The following is a 14,624-nucleotide window of genomic DNA, read 5'->3' on the forward strand; positions in this document are numbered from 1 at the left end:
CCAAGTGCCTACCTAACATGCATTGGCCCACTTTGTGTTAAACCCCACTCTGTGCTCATTGTCAGGGTTTAGATTTCTTTAAAAAACAGTCTCTGAGACATATTAGGGAGTGCTCTTGAGTCGGCCAACACTTGTGTGAAAGAAGAAAACAGGATAGAGCAGAAGGAGAGGTTGGACTGTGGTAAGATCTCAAGCAAGGCTCCACCGAGCCCCTGAGGAGGCTCTGGAGCTGAGATGGCCCTTCAATAGCATCCAGAGGTGAAGCAACAGAGTGGACCTTTAGATTCCTATATTGGGCTGCCCTTGGAAAGAGGTGTGGCTTTGGGCAAGGTGGCTCTCTTTAGTAGAGGAAACTCCCCAGATGGGCTGATAATCTGAGGATACAGCTGGGAAAATAATGCTTTCATTCCTGCAGGAGGATCTGCACAACACATCATCATATCCACCTCATGCGGTATGATGCCAAGTGCTCTACATAGATTAAATCATGCCAACCCCGTAGGAGGTAGGGACTATTATTATTCCCATTTTACAGACAAGGAAGCTGAGAGGTTAGGTTCTTTGCAAGGGAGGAGTGGAACCAAGATTTGAAACTAAAAAGTGTGCATTATTTTTGTTGTGGAAAGAGAGGGAGAAAAGGAAGAAGGTGATGAGGAGGAGGATAAAAGGAAAGATGAGAAGGAAGGATGAAACAAAAGGAAGAGGAAGAAAAGAGTTGTATAAACAGTGGTTTGGGCAACCTATGACCGTAGCTACAAGTCCAGGGAAGCTCCAGAGCAGGCAAGAATATTTGATCCTCAGGTCAGTCTTGGGTCAGTCCCACTGGGTCCACCCAAGCTACAGGATGTGGGCAATAATTCAGAAAAGGCCTTAGGTCTGAGGCAGGTGGACAAAGAAAGAATGTGGCACACCATCCTTCAAACCTGCCCTGAGTCATCAGAGAGACAGGGGAGTTATGAATTATAAAGCTCTTCCAAACAAGGAAAATGTGATTCTACTGTTCTGGAAAAGGTTGCTAGGCTTTAGAGCTAAGGATGCTGCCTAGGTTTGCCTTCAGCCTTTTGACAATATACAGAACTAGTGGCTCTCAGCATGAGGTCCATTGATGTCATGAAAAACAGGGTGAGGTGTCTTCTCTCTGAACTTGTTAATCCACAGCAAGTCTGAACTCTGTTCAGTGCAGAAGACACTTCATTCTTTCTGTTGGATCTATCACATTGCCCACTATTTGTGAGTGCGTGTCAATTACAGGCAGGTCTTGGCAGGCAGTGGGTCCTTAATGCATGTTTGTAAAATGCAGACAAGAACCATGTGTGGTAGATACAGCAGTTCAGGGGAAGAAGAAATTTCAGTAGATTGTAATGAGCAAGATTTATGCTGCTGAAGAATAGGGAAAAGTACCTTCCAGAAGGAAGGAATAGAGAGATTGAGAGGGAGCGATGGTAGGCAGATTTAGTGTGCCTGGGAAGAATGCAAAAGCCACTACAGCCAGAGAAGGCAATTGTGTACAGATATGTAGCAGGAGATATGTTTCAGAAGGTCTGTTGGATCAGATCGTTGAAGAGTTAAGTATTTTGGACTCTATTCTATGGACTGCTCAAAGTCACTAACGGTCTTTGAGCCTGGGAATGGCATAATGAAAATGGGCTTTTGACACAATGAATCTGACACTGGTTGGCAGGAGAGAATGGAAGGGAGGATGATGAGAGCCAAGCAGTCTGGTTGTGAAACTGTTGCAGTAACTCACCTATAAGCACGGTAGGATTGTGGGCAGACAGTAGATGGAGGTGAGACAGTCACTCATAGGAGTTGGTCATGCAGTAGAGTGCCGTGGGGCATGTCCAGCCTGGGAGAGTGGAACTGCAGAGCCCTGTCACCATCCTAGGGTTGTGGGGATAACAGTCTGGAGTAGCAGATTTCCTCTGTTTAACTTCATGTCACTCACTGCCTCTTCAGCATGGAGAAGGATTCTGAGAACATGGGAACCATAATAAGGAAGCTTTAATTGGGAGAGATGATAGAGAAATGCCCAGAGTCTGGACACCCAGGCGCAGCATGAGGGCATAGTCTCCAACAGGGAGAGCTACCAACAGGAGGTCAGATGTAGACTGCAGAGACGGTGGTGCCAAAGCAGGGCAGGACTTTGCCAAGAGCATAGGCACTTTAGCCCAGCCAGTTGGGGTGGTAGAAGGAGCCCTGAACCAGGAACCCTGACTGGAACCCTGCCCTGCCACATACACTAGCAACATGACCTTGCTAAGTCATCTAATCGTTTAAGATAACTGTTGGGGAAACATCCAGCCTAGTGCCTGGTGTGGCTGATACTTAACAAATATAGAGAGAAAATAAAGGTCTTGAGCTTCTGTTTGCTCACCTGCGAAGCAGAGATAACAATCTCAGACCCACCTACCTGCCCGGGGTATGGGGTAGGATCACATGAGATGCAGTCTGTGAGCACTCTCCAGAGGCAGTAGACTAATCTAAGGGAGAATATCATGATTTTCGTGGATCTCTTGCACCCTCCAGAGACTCTTTTTCAGAAGCAGAGGAGTATTTTTAAGATTCTCCCCACCTATTTCCACTAAAAGAGAGAATAGAAGTGAGAAGATACCATAAGCCCTTTGGGTACCAGATCATGAACTCTTCCAGGGCAAGAATGGGTCTTCATTTCTTTATTCCCAGTGCCCAGCAATGTGCCTTCATGGATTTAACCAAACCCTATGGTGCCCATGGCCAATCAGAACACCTGTAGCCCAGAGAAGATCCGAAGCCAAGTTCCAATGAAGGGATCAGAGACCTATAAACTTAACTCTTTTAGAGATGGAGAGAACTAGTGGTGGTGAGCAGGTGGGAGTGGGCTACAAACAACTTCACTGTTACCCTGAGGGACTCTCCTTGGCCAAACATTCAAGGCCTTTCACAGTTTAACTCCTGCCTGACTTTTCATTATTTCCTTTCCTGCAACGTACACCTTCTCATTCCTCACACACACCCTACATTTGCCCCACCCCCAGCACCTATAACCCAGATTTTAACTTTCTTTTGCATCAAATGCCCTTCTCCTCGCCCATATCCTACAATCTTCACCTGTCCAAGGTATGACATGTTATGTCCCTTCACCCATGAAGGGTTAACCTCCCATCTTCTAATCTCTGCCACTCTTTATGCTATTCTGCTATAATCTGGCCTCCCTCCCAGAATCACGATTATTAATGTACTCTCCTTTGGCCCATTAATCCTTTAAGGGCTGGGTCCATGCATGTTTGTCTTTGTAGGTGTGCAAACTGAAGCTCCTTCCCCCAGAATCTGCCACAGTGTCTTATGCAAAGTAGGTGTCTCATAAATGTGTATTAAATGAATGAATAAAAGTATATCCATTATAATAATACAATTTTTCCTATCATCCCTATCATCACCATCAGCTTCATTCACATCTATTAATTCACAGTAGGTAAGCCTGGAACTAGCACTACATCTAGTACATAGTAGGCCCTCCGCAATTCTTTGCCAAATGCAAAAGGTAAATCCCAGTGCAGCTTGAGACTCTTCCTGATTTCATATGCAGTAGTGATCCTAGAAGATGTCACAAGGAGCCCGGTTCTTTGCAAATTGGATTTTTTGTAATCCAGGAGTAGGTTGGAGAGTACTTAGATTGGTCTCTAAACTCTGGAGCCGTAGCAGCAGCACAAACACTTATTTTTCATTTTCTCCCTTAATTATGCCCTTTCCTCTCCACCACCCGAAGTTCTCAGGCTGAGAGTATCTGTTGAGTTTCCTTGAGGGAGAATAAAGTGACTTGATGTGGTTTCCTTCCAGCTGTTTCTGCAGCCCCCACCTGAACCTCAGAATGCAGGGCAGGCATCTTTCTGTCATATCCTCTCAGTGGGGTTTCTCACCAGCCTGCCAGGAAGGACCAGTCACCTGCAGGTGAATGAATGCTCTGGCCTTATCCCAGACAAGCTGTTTCATCCCAGCAAAGTCAGCGGGCATCCAGTCGTCAAGCCTGATGTGCCCGGGCTGCTAAAATGAGCACTCTGTTGCAGGAAGTGCTGTCTCTGATTGATTTCCCTGATGATTTCAGGCCGTGGTGGTGACTGATGGGGAGCGCATCCTGGGCCTGGGAGACCTGGGCTGCTATGGCATGGGCATCCCTGTGGGCAAGCTGGCCCTGTACACAGCGTGCGGAGGTGTGAACCCACAACAGTGCCTCCCTGTGCTGCTGGATGTCGGCACCAACAATGAGGTAACCTGCTGCCCAGGCCAGGAGCTCTGGTGCTGGAAGGTGGCAACTGGGATGGGGGTGAGGAGCATGTTTATGGATGGTTATAGCTACATAGCAATGGGCCATTTCTTTCTTGGCATCCCCCTGACCAGGGCACTCCCCCTACACAGTTGTGGAGTAGAGGACCTTCTTCCCTGGTTGCCCACCTCTAGCTCCATTCTGTTCCTTCCTCCACTCCTGGATCCCCTTGCTCCTCTACCTCCATGAGGCCCTCTGTGCCCACAGAGGCTTCCATGCTTGGGCTTCCTTCCTCCCTAACCTCCATTACCCCATGCAGTTTCTATTTCCCTTGAGGTGGGTGTGACCACTGGGCTGTGTTTTTTAGCATTCTCAAGGCAAGCTGCCCCAGTGGAAGGATTAAAATTCAAAGCACCAGGACCAGGGGCTGAAATGTCTGATCAGGCAGATCAGTGTCCTGTAAACCCAGTGAAAGAAACTGGGCGAAGCTGTAGGTGAGATCCACCTACAGGATTCCTAACAGTTTGTGGTTTAAGGAGCTCAAACCCCAGCCAATGGTTTGTCTGCTCTGGGAACCACCCTGGGCATGTCTGTGATTTGCAGCTCCATCTCTGTGTCAGAAACCATCAAAAATATCCAAGGATTCCCTCTTAATGACATTTATCTTTGAGATCACTGCATGTTCATCTTTTAAAAATTGAGGCCGGGTACAGTCACTCATGCCTGTAATCCCAGTACTTTGGGAGGCCAAGCTGGGTAGGATCACCTGAGGCTAGGAGCTTGAGACCAGCCTGGCCAACATGATGAAACACTGTCTCTACTAAAAATATAAAAAATAGCTGGGCATGGTGACACAAGCCCGTAATCCCAGCTACTCGGGAGGTTGAGGCAGGAGAATCACTTGAACCTGGGTGGCAGAAATTGCACTGAGCCAAGATTGTACCACCGCACTCCAGCCTGGATGACAGAGCGAGACTCTGTCTCAAAAAAAAAAAAAAGAAAAAAAAAATTGAGAAAATTCAGAGAAGTGTTAAAAATAAAACATCATTCACACAACAAGCACTAATCATTGTTTACAAATTGGTATATTTTCTCCCAGCCTTTTTTTTTTCCAAATCACTTATAAAATAAAAGTTGGGTCCTTATTATATATACCATATTTTCTATTTCTTTTTCAAATTTAATTATCTATCATGATTTTTCTTCCAGGTCATTAACCATTCTTCCACAATGTTAGTTTAATAGCTGCCTGGTTTATCATAATTTACAAAAGAAAACTCCACAGTTGGACACTTAGGTTGTTTCTAGTTTTTTTTCAAATATAAATTGTGCTCTAACACCCATTTTTGCAGATGAGTCTTTGTCCCTATCTCTGAGTATTTCCTTAGGATAAATTTCTAGAAATTTAAGTTTTGAAGCAAAAGGAATGATCATTTTTTAAATTCTTGATTCACATTATCAAAAAAGTTATACTTATTTGCATTCTGCAGTGATCTCTCTTAAGAAAATTTGCCAAGCCTCTTTACATGGCCTTCCTCTTCCCTCAACACCAGGCATCCCCATTTCTTTTTTATTTTATTGTTTAAGACAGACTCTTGCTCTGTTGCCCAGGCTGGAGTTCAGTGGCTTGATCTCGGCTCACTGCAACCTCTGCCTCCCGGATTCAGCCAATTCTCCTGTCTCTGCCTTCCGAGTAGCTGGGATTACAAGCATGCACCACCACACCCAGCTAATTTTTGTATTTTTAGTAGAGACAGGGTTTCACCATGTTGGTCAGGCTGGTCTCGAACTCATTACCTCAAGTCATCCACTCACCTCTACCTTCCAAAGTGCTGGGATTATAGGCGTGAGCCACTGCGCCCGGCCCATGCATCCCCATTTCAAACAAGAGCAAGCACTATAGATCCTAGTAAAGAATGATGCTTATTCAGGCTTCATCTGCAGATACAATCCAATAATGGAACACTGGGCAGCCCTTGCCTAACAGCTGGGAAATCCTGGGGGTGGGAATGAGATGAGGAAAGGTAAGAAAGTGGGAAAAGTATTGGATTGGGACCTTGGTTCCCCATATCATGATGAGCTAGGGACCTCGGTTTCAGTAACATGATGAGCCAGATAAGTCACTGCACCTCCTTAGACTTAATTCCCCTTCAGTACATTGAGAGACTAGACCAGAAGTTACTGAGCATCCTGCAACCTCTAAAACCACTTGGTCTCCATGTATCTCCTCACCAGCTCAGGAGACAGGAGGTTGGATGGAGATACACGCTTTACAGCTGCTCATCAAGACCAGTCTTCAAGTTTTGCTCTGCACAGTGGTGCCCTTCCCCCCCAGGCAGATATCTTGAGTTTTGCTGAAATTGTCTTTTGGCCTCAAAGAATGCTTCTTTGCAAGCCTGGATGAGCGCAGCAAACTTTGTTTTATTCTTCCTCTCCAACACCTCCTGCTGTGTTCCAGCTGGATTTAATTGAGACCTTCATTCCTTTTAAAAGCTGACCTTAGACAAGAATTGGAACAGAATGAGTTTTATTCTGAGGCCACTGCATCCACTGGAAAGGTGCTGGCTGCCCTGGTGCACTGGGATCCTTTGTCATTGACGGTCCAGCACTCGTCAATGATATGCTGAAGTTTAGAGCTGGCTCTAACTTAAAATAAACCCACCAGAAAAAATGACTGTAGCAGTAATTGTGGGTCAGGCCCTTTTTTGTGGACCACTTGATTTAAGCCTTACAATAACCCTGTGAGTTGAGCATCTGTTATTACCCTCTTTTTTTATAGCATAGGAAACAGGCCCAGAGAGTTTCATTTGCCCAAGAAGATCTGCTAGAAGTGGCAGGACTGGGATCCAAATCCGAGCTTGTGCTCCTCACCCCACATTACACCTGTGCTCCCAGTTTCTGTTTCTTTATAAGTAAAGATCATTTCTTGATTTCTAGAATTTTTTATTACTAAAATAAATTTAGAACATTATTCAAAATTTTAAAAGAAAAAGGAAATGGCATTTCTCTCACAGTACTGCACTTGTGTTTCTTTCCAATATTTTTCTGTGCCTATACACAGAGGTGATTATTACCTAGGTGTAATCATAATGTGATTTTGTTCTAATTTTTTCCATTAAGATTATTTTGTGAACACTTTGCCTTATTTAATAAAAGTGTATTGAGTGTTTAGTGGGTGTCAGGCATCCTGCTGAACCTGAGGGTTATAGAATATTCTAGTTGTCAGTGTTTCAACACTGTCACCTAATTGGTCACTTTAATGAGTCATGTGTTACATCTACTCAAAGCATCTGCTTCTCCTCCTGGGGCTTTAGGCCTCTAGAATCACCTCTCCCTTTTGGATGTGGAGGGGAGAGAACCTCCCCTGGGCCTGCTCTTTATGTCAGGGAGGGACCAGAGTACCCCCATCTAGGAAGAGGGAACATGCCCTGATCTGCCCTCTGCATGCACCCCAGGAGTGAGAGGAAGCAGTTCTTCCCTGGTATATTATTCTCCCCATTTTCAGATAAAGAAACTGAGACTGAAACATGTCAACTACTTACCTCAGATCCCACAGCTCTAAGTCTCAGAGCTTGGATTGGAACCCAGCTCTCTGGCTCCACAGCTGCCTTGCCCACCGTGGTGCACTGCTCCAAAGCGTTAGGTGTTTGCATTATAGACTGGGAAATGGGGGCCAAGAATGGGTATTTCACCCAGGCAGGATCCCATGGACTCTCAGGATCAAGTCAGAGGATAGCCACGCTCTTTATACCATCCTCCCCTCTAGGGAACAGTAGGCCCCCTACAGACCCACTTGAAGAAATTCAGGACACAAAATTCTCAAAGTTATAAAGTGACCAAGATTAGGAACACGGTTATTTTTCTCTTTTCCCAACTACAGCTCATTTTTCTTTTTTTTTTTTGTTTTGTTTGTTTTTATGATTCTGTTTGCAAGACATCGCCCCAACCAGAAGTCCCAGGGCACATCTTTTGCTAAGAGCAAGCCTAAGATGTAACAGAGGGAAGCTTGGCCTTACCACTTTTATCTCACATGTCCACACAGGGAGATGCTGTTGTGAGGGGTTTTTAGTGTCAGAATAACTGGACCATCTGTGTGTATGGCTCTATAAAAACTCCTGAGGCAACAAGAGCTTTAATCACAGTCAAAGACAACACCCCTCCAGGTTTCCTGTTGAAGGAAAACATCTGCTGTCCACAGCCCTGAAACTCTGCATCACTTTTACCTGCTGATACAAAGGAGATTTGGAAAAATAAGTGTGTGAGGCCGTGATCCCATGAAAATGGACATCCCATGATTAAGTTCCAAGGGGGTAGGGGAAAAGAGCACCTGCTCAGGCTTCCATCATGGCTGTGTGTGGTTTGGATTTATTTTGTTTCATCCATACGCAGCCAGTCACAGACTCTTCAGGTTAGACGGGATCTGAGTACCATCTCATTCAACCCCCTTGTTTTACAGGGGAAAAGAGGCTCAGAGCAGAAAGGGCCTTCCCAAGGTTTTACTCCAAACCCAGAGCTCTTCCCACTCTGTGCTAAGGCAGTGTGGGAGAATCCAGGGGTGTGGGGCTTGGCTTTAAAATGACCCTACTGAGCCTTGGAGATCTTTTCTCGGCAGAAGTCTTGAGCCTCTATGAATTCAGCCCAGAAGGAGATGCTGTGTGATCTTCTGGAACTGAAGAACAGATGGAGGGAGGGGAGTCATGTCTGCTTAGGGAAACAAACATGGGAGCAGATTATCAGCAGAGCCTGGTAAATATTGCCAGGAAGCAATATTGGATTGCCAAGGAAGCATGGAGTTGGTAACCAGGCTGGGCGTTGCAGGGTTTCCTCTACCTTGCAAGATTATTGTTATTCAGCATTCTCCATGTGGTGCCATCATTGATCTCCCTATGATGAGCTCATCCTCATGTAACCCATGAGGATGCCCTTGCTAGGATCTCTGTAGCTTACCCCGGGCTTAGCTGAGCTTCCCAAGGAATGAGTAGTAAGTGGGACTGCCACTGTGAGGGGAAAGTGTGCTGTGCCCACAGCATGAACCCAATGTAGTGACCTCCCAGACCACCAGGTTCCCTGAGTAACATCACAGCATGCCTGTTGCTATGCAAGATAAATATTTTTTCAACCAGGAGGTTTATCTGTCTTCAAGCTTAAATCCAATGCTCACTGATATGGGCAGTGAAGAGGAGGAAACCATTTTGTTTTCCGTGACATTTTGTCTCCAAGAAAAACCTTAGGGGAGGCAGAGCTGGACAAACAGCCATAGAGAGCACATTCAACCCTCTAACTCCCATGGCAGAGAAGAAAGTTCTGCTTCATCCACTTTGAATAAAGGCCTTCACCTAAAATTATAATCATTGACTTACTTGGTTCCAAAGCAAACTTAGTAAGAATCTAACAGAGGGGAAAGATTTAGTCACTGAATATTTAGGTGCCAGGCACCCTACTGAACACTAAAGTCTGGGAGTGAATAAGCCTGGTCCCCACCCTGGGAAGAGTCCTGGTTTAGAAACCATGATTTCTGCCTTGTTGTTTCCACCAATGTGTTTTGTGACTTCAGGCATTTCATTTATTCTTTCCAAGCTTCAAAAACTCATTTGGAGGAAGCTGAACCAAGTGATTTCTAAGACCTTCTTAGTTTTTAATTCAGCATCTCCTTAGCCCAGTCCCAGGACTCTGACAGTCATATCACTAAATGCTTCTCAAGGGCTTATGTGTTTCATCACTGTACAATTCTCTGGGGAGATGCAGATGAATGAGGAGCTCAAACAGCTTGCATTGTTGATAGAAATCATTATTATCCCTATTTAACAAAGAGCAGAGAAAAGTTAAATACCTTGCCCAAAGTCACAGAGTTAGTTAAATGACAAAGCCTCAATTCAAACTCAGGTCTATCTTACTTGGAAGCCTAGAGCCCCTTTGGGCCCTACTGAGGATGCTCAGAGGGAAGCATCCTGACCAGAGCCACCAGGTCCAGTAGTGTCCTTTCCCCTGTGGCATGTTGCCTCCAAATTTGAAGATTCCTCTGCCTGTATCGATAGGGTTACCAGATTTAGCAAATAAAAATATAATACACTGTGACATTTAAATTTCAGATAAGCAATTCAACATTTTTAGCCTAAGTGTATTCCATGTAGTACATGGGTGACGCTAATTCTAAACATTTCTTTTTAATTATTGCCTGTCTGAAATTCAAATTTAACTAGGCATCCTGTATTTTATCTGGCAATACTATCTGGTAAAATCTTCTCTTCTAAACACATGTGAAGAAGTCAAGATAGAGAAGGGCTGCAAGGAGGGGGTCCAGGCAGGTTGCTACTCCTACCCCTTGCTGGCAGGCATTCTTATATCTCAGTCAGTTGGTGGACACACAGCAGAATGTGGACTTCTTGTTCTATGTTGTGCCAAGTCAGCCGTGGGAGCTCTGCCCAGTACTGTTTTAGAGAAGCCATTGCCACTCCTGCTAAAGGAAAACCAGCTGACTAGAGATGTGGACACAGCCTTTCCCCTGAACCCATTCCAGCTTTCCCTTTTCCCCAGCCTGGTCTGCAGGACAAGAGCCTGCAGCCGCTAGTGACCTCTTCCAGGAGGACCAGGCAGAGGGTGAGGAGCTGCCGTTTGGTTCCCTGGTTCCCCGGTCCCCACAATATCAAGTGATGGGTTGAAGAGGACGCTGTCATGAGACCCAGACAAAGCTCAATCTCAGCGTAGCTACTTTCTGGTTCTGTGAACTTGGGCAGTTTATTTAAACCCTTGAACTCCAACTTCCTGTAAAATGGGATGAGAAGAGGTCAGACTATTAGAATGAACAAATGAGTTAATTACTTTAAAACTCTATAAAAACATAAGAAGCTATATTTTAACATCATGTCCATATGGAAACTATTTTTTTCATTTTTTGTGGTTAAAGTATCTGAGACATAGAACATTTTATTATGAAAGGAAAATATAAACACTTTTTAAAAGCTTTTTATAGTCACCCTTGTATCTCAACAGCATCTCGTTATGGTTGACCTTTGATCTTTAGTGTAGTATACTGAGAAATTTTTTGAAAATCTAAAAATTCTTTAGTACCACTGGGGAACTTAACTTACCCCAGAAATTGCATATGCAGGATTGAGAAATTCACTCTATGCTGCCTGATGCACCAAGATTCAAACCTATGATTTGGCAACATCCTAAATTATAACTCACCATGGACCCTTTTAATCTCTATACGAACTAGCAAAGTGAATATTTTCTGTCAACACCAAGAGTAACACTATTTTCAATCATTTTTGTGTACATCCTTCCAAGCTCTGTGTGTGTGTTTCAGATAGTTGTAATTATGATATCTGTGTATTTATATCCTGCTTTTTCCACTGTAAATAATCTCTTACAAATTTGTCCAGGTGACTGCATAGTCTAAAAACCACCAATTTTAATTATTGCCTAGCTATTTCAAGTTACTCTACTATCATGTATCATTTCTTCTTTCTGGATATTTGCTGCTTCTAAGTGGCTTTTGATGGTCACTTTGAAGGTGGCATGTGGAAGGGTAGGCACCATGTATACACCACTTTCACCCTTTAGGTCCCCCACCCTCTGACACACACGTACACACACACACACACACACACACCCCTCTACCAGGGAAGAATCCTAAACAGTTTCAAGGGTGTTCAATCCAGGGGATGAGGAGAGTGAAAGAAGAGGCCAGGGCCCACCGTCTTTCTAAATGTAAAACTATGGTACCTTTGACAAAGTGCTAACCGTACCTTAGATCTTACGTGTACCCGGGATTTGGGGTAAAGGGTTAAGAACACAGTTGCTTCCTCTTCTTCCTCTTCTTTTCTGTCCCTTAAACTACACCCTCCCCAACACCTACTACAGTGATATTAAAGCAGTATGGACCCAAAAGAGTGTCCTTAAAAAGAAAAATTGATTCTTGTTGGTATGCAGAAGAACCACCTATGCAGCCTGGCTGAGTGCTTCCAATCATAGACTCTGGCCCTGTCTTTGAATCCTGACTCCTGCACTTATGAGCCCCAACTCTTAAGCGGGTTGCTTAACCTCTCTGTGTCTTGTTGCCTCATTTATAAAATGGGGGAAATGATGAGACCTACCTCTTGGGTCCTTTGAGAAATAGATATGAGAGAGAGGTATTGGGGCGACACCTGTGAAGAATAAAGGGGGAGGGAGTAGGAGGAGTTGGGGGTGAGTAGAGCCTTCAGACTGTAGTACAGGTCAACCACCTGTGAAGAGAGAGCAGGAGGGAGTGAGTAAGAGACCCTGGGCTGCAGGGGAGCCTGGGGAGAGTTTCTCCAGCTCAGTCAGACCAGTGGGAAGTTCCTGCCCCTGCAGAGTCTCAGTTGGGCAGAAATGGTTAACTCTACACTCCCTCCATGCTCAGTCATTAAGCAATCCAGGGAAAGTGTGGCAGCTAAAGGCTGTCCACCAGTTGCCCTCCCTCAGCAGGTTCCCTTAAGACAGTTCTGAGCCACACACCTTTGTGACTGACGTGACCTCACTGGGTTAAGTAAAGTACTTAGGACAATACATGACACATTGGAGGCACCGTGAAAGCTAAAACTGCTACCACTGTTTTATAGCATATGTTATAATTCACCAAGCTCTTTCACATATATTTTTTCACTTGATCATCACAATCACCCCATGCAGCCCATACTTCATCTCCACTTGACAGATGAGAAGAAGGCTTCGAGAAGCCCCATAACCTGCCCAAAGTCATAGAGCTGAGAGTGGTGGAGGTGACACTTGACTGTAAGCCCCCAAGGGTCGGGGTGTAGGCCCACTGGTCCTAATCTTTGTGTCCTGCACCAGCAGTTCAGATGGAGGTGAAGATAACACAAAACCTTGTCCTCTAGGAACTTATATTTTTAGTGAGTCAGACAAAAACATAGATAATTCCTGGAAATTGTAACACATGGAATTACCTCCCATCTCTCAAATATACCAGGTACTTCATCCTCCTGCCTCCAGCCCTCAACCTTTCTTCATGCTGACTTCTCAGCCTAGAGGCCCACCTGCTGAAATCTGCCCGTCTCTTCCTGGCCGACCATTTTCTGCATGACACAATCCCAATCTGCACACCAAGGGGAATTTCTTCACTCATCACTGTGCCTGCATGTGCCACACTTTGTTTCAGAGCAGCGCCACTCTGCCCTGCAGTAGAATGTGTTAGTTTACTCAGCAGTCACCTGTCAGCACTAGAAGGCAACAACCATTTCTTACTTTTCTACAAGTCCCCCACTGAGCCCAGTGTCAGCAACAGTAATGACAAATAAATGTGTTATGCATGAATGAGTCCACTGAATCTGTGGTTGGGTGGGAGGAATGGAAGATGTGGAAAGTAAGTCAGCCAGCGGGAGTGGTCATTCACACCGACGTAGACACAGATAACCCAATAGCATTTGATTGCTGTGAAGGAAAGAGCTGCAGGAGGTTGGGTGGAGGGGCCCTAAACACAGGCTAAGTGTTAAGGTGAGCATCTTTCTTGAAATGAAATTCCTGGTTGTTTCATTCTATGCTTGTATCCTCAGGGCCTAGCACAATGTGAGGCACATGGTAGGTATTCAGTAAGATTTCAAGGAGGGAGGGAGGGAGGGAAGGAAGGGAGAGGAAAAGAGAGGAATGAAAAGGATAGAAAAGTGGGTTGGTTTTCTAATATAACTCCAGACCAGGGACTCTGGATGAGACCCAATGCTTCAATGCAGATGCTGCCTAAAGTCGGCTACAATGGATCTCAACCAGTGACAGTTTTGTCCCTAAGAAGACCTTCGTCAATGTCTCAAGACATTTCTTTTTCTTTTTCTTTTTTGAGACAGGGTCTCATTCTGTTGCCCAGGCTAGAGTGGCGCGATCATGGCTCACTGCAGCCTTGGCCTCCCAGAATCAAGTGATCCTCCTGCCTCAGTCTCCTGAGTAGCTGGGACCAAAGACACACACCACCATGCCCAGCTAATTTTTAAACTTTTTTTGTAGAGATGGGGTCTCACTGTGTTGGCCAGGACAGTCTCAGACTCCTGGGCTCAAGAGATCCTTCTACCTTGGCCTCCCAAAGTGCTGAGATTATAGGCATGAGCCATCACATCAGGCCTTGAAGACATTTTTGACAGTTACAGCTGTGAGTGTTGCTAGAATCTAGTGGCTAGAGGCCAAAGATGCTGACAAATATCCTACAGTGTGCATGTCAGCCCTCATGTTAAAGAATTATCCCAGCCAAAATGCGAGTAGTGCCACTGTTGAGAAATCCTGAAATAACCCTAGAGCCTGCAGATGGAGGTTGAAAGACTGTGTTTGAGAGAGGCTTGCCTGGTTCAAAGCATCCTTGGTTTCTAAAATGGGGACCACCTGAGAGTCCACCCTTAGTCACTGGCTTAGCCTCCAA

The 14,624-nt window shown here is 45.1% G+C and overlaps 1 protein-coding gene across 6 annotated transcripts in view; it reads left to right on the forward strand.

Moving 5' to 3' along the window:
• The window catches only part of ME3 (malic enzyme 3), a 209,908-nt gene that overhangs the window by 143,091 nt on the left and 52,193 nt on the right, over nucleotides 1-14,624 (forward strand). For 5 of the 6 annotated variants that reach the window (XR_004274295.1, XM_032295840.1, XM_032295841.1 and 2 more), the window contains exon 6: nucleotides 4,082-4,243. The exons of the other annotated variant lie outside the window; for it this stretch is intronic. Coding sequence is in view for 4 of the 5 variants with exons in the window: in XM_032295840.1 (XP_032151731.1) it covers nucleotides 4,082-4,243 (162 nt within the window). In the remaining variant the exon portion in view is untranslated. The remainder of the gene's footprint in view (nucleotides 1-4,081; nucleotides 4,244-14,624) is intronic. 6 annotated transcript variants of the gene reach the window in all.

Source organism: Sapajus apella, unplaced genomic scaffold (assembly GCF_009761245.1).
Source record: "Sapajus apella isolate SASKATOON/1434 unplaced genomic scaffold, GSC_monkey_1.0 scaffold34, whole genome shotgun sequence".
Classification (NCBI taxonomy): domain Eukaryota; kingdom Metazoa; phylum Chordata; class Mammalia; order Primates; family Cebidae; genus Sapajus; species Sapajus apella.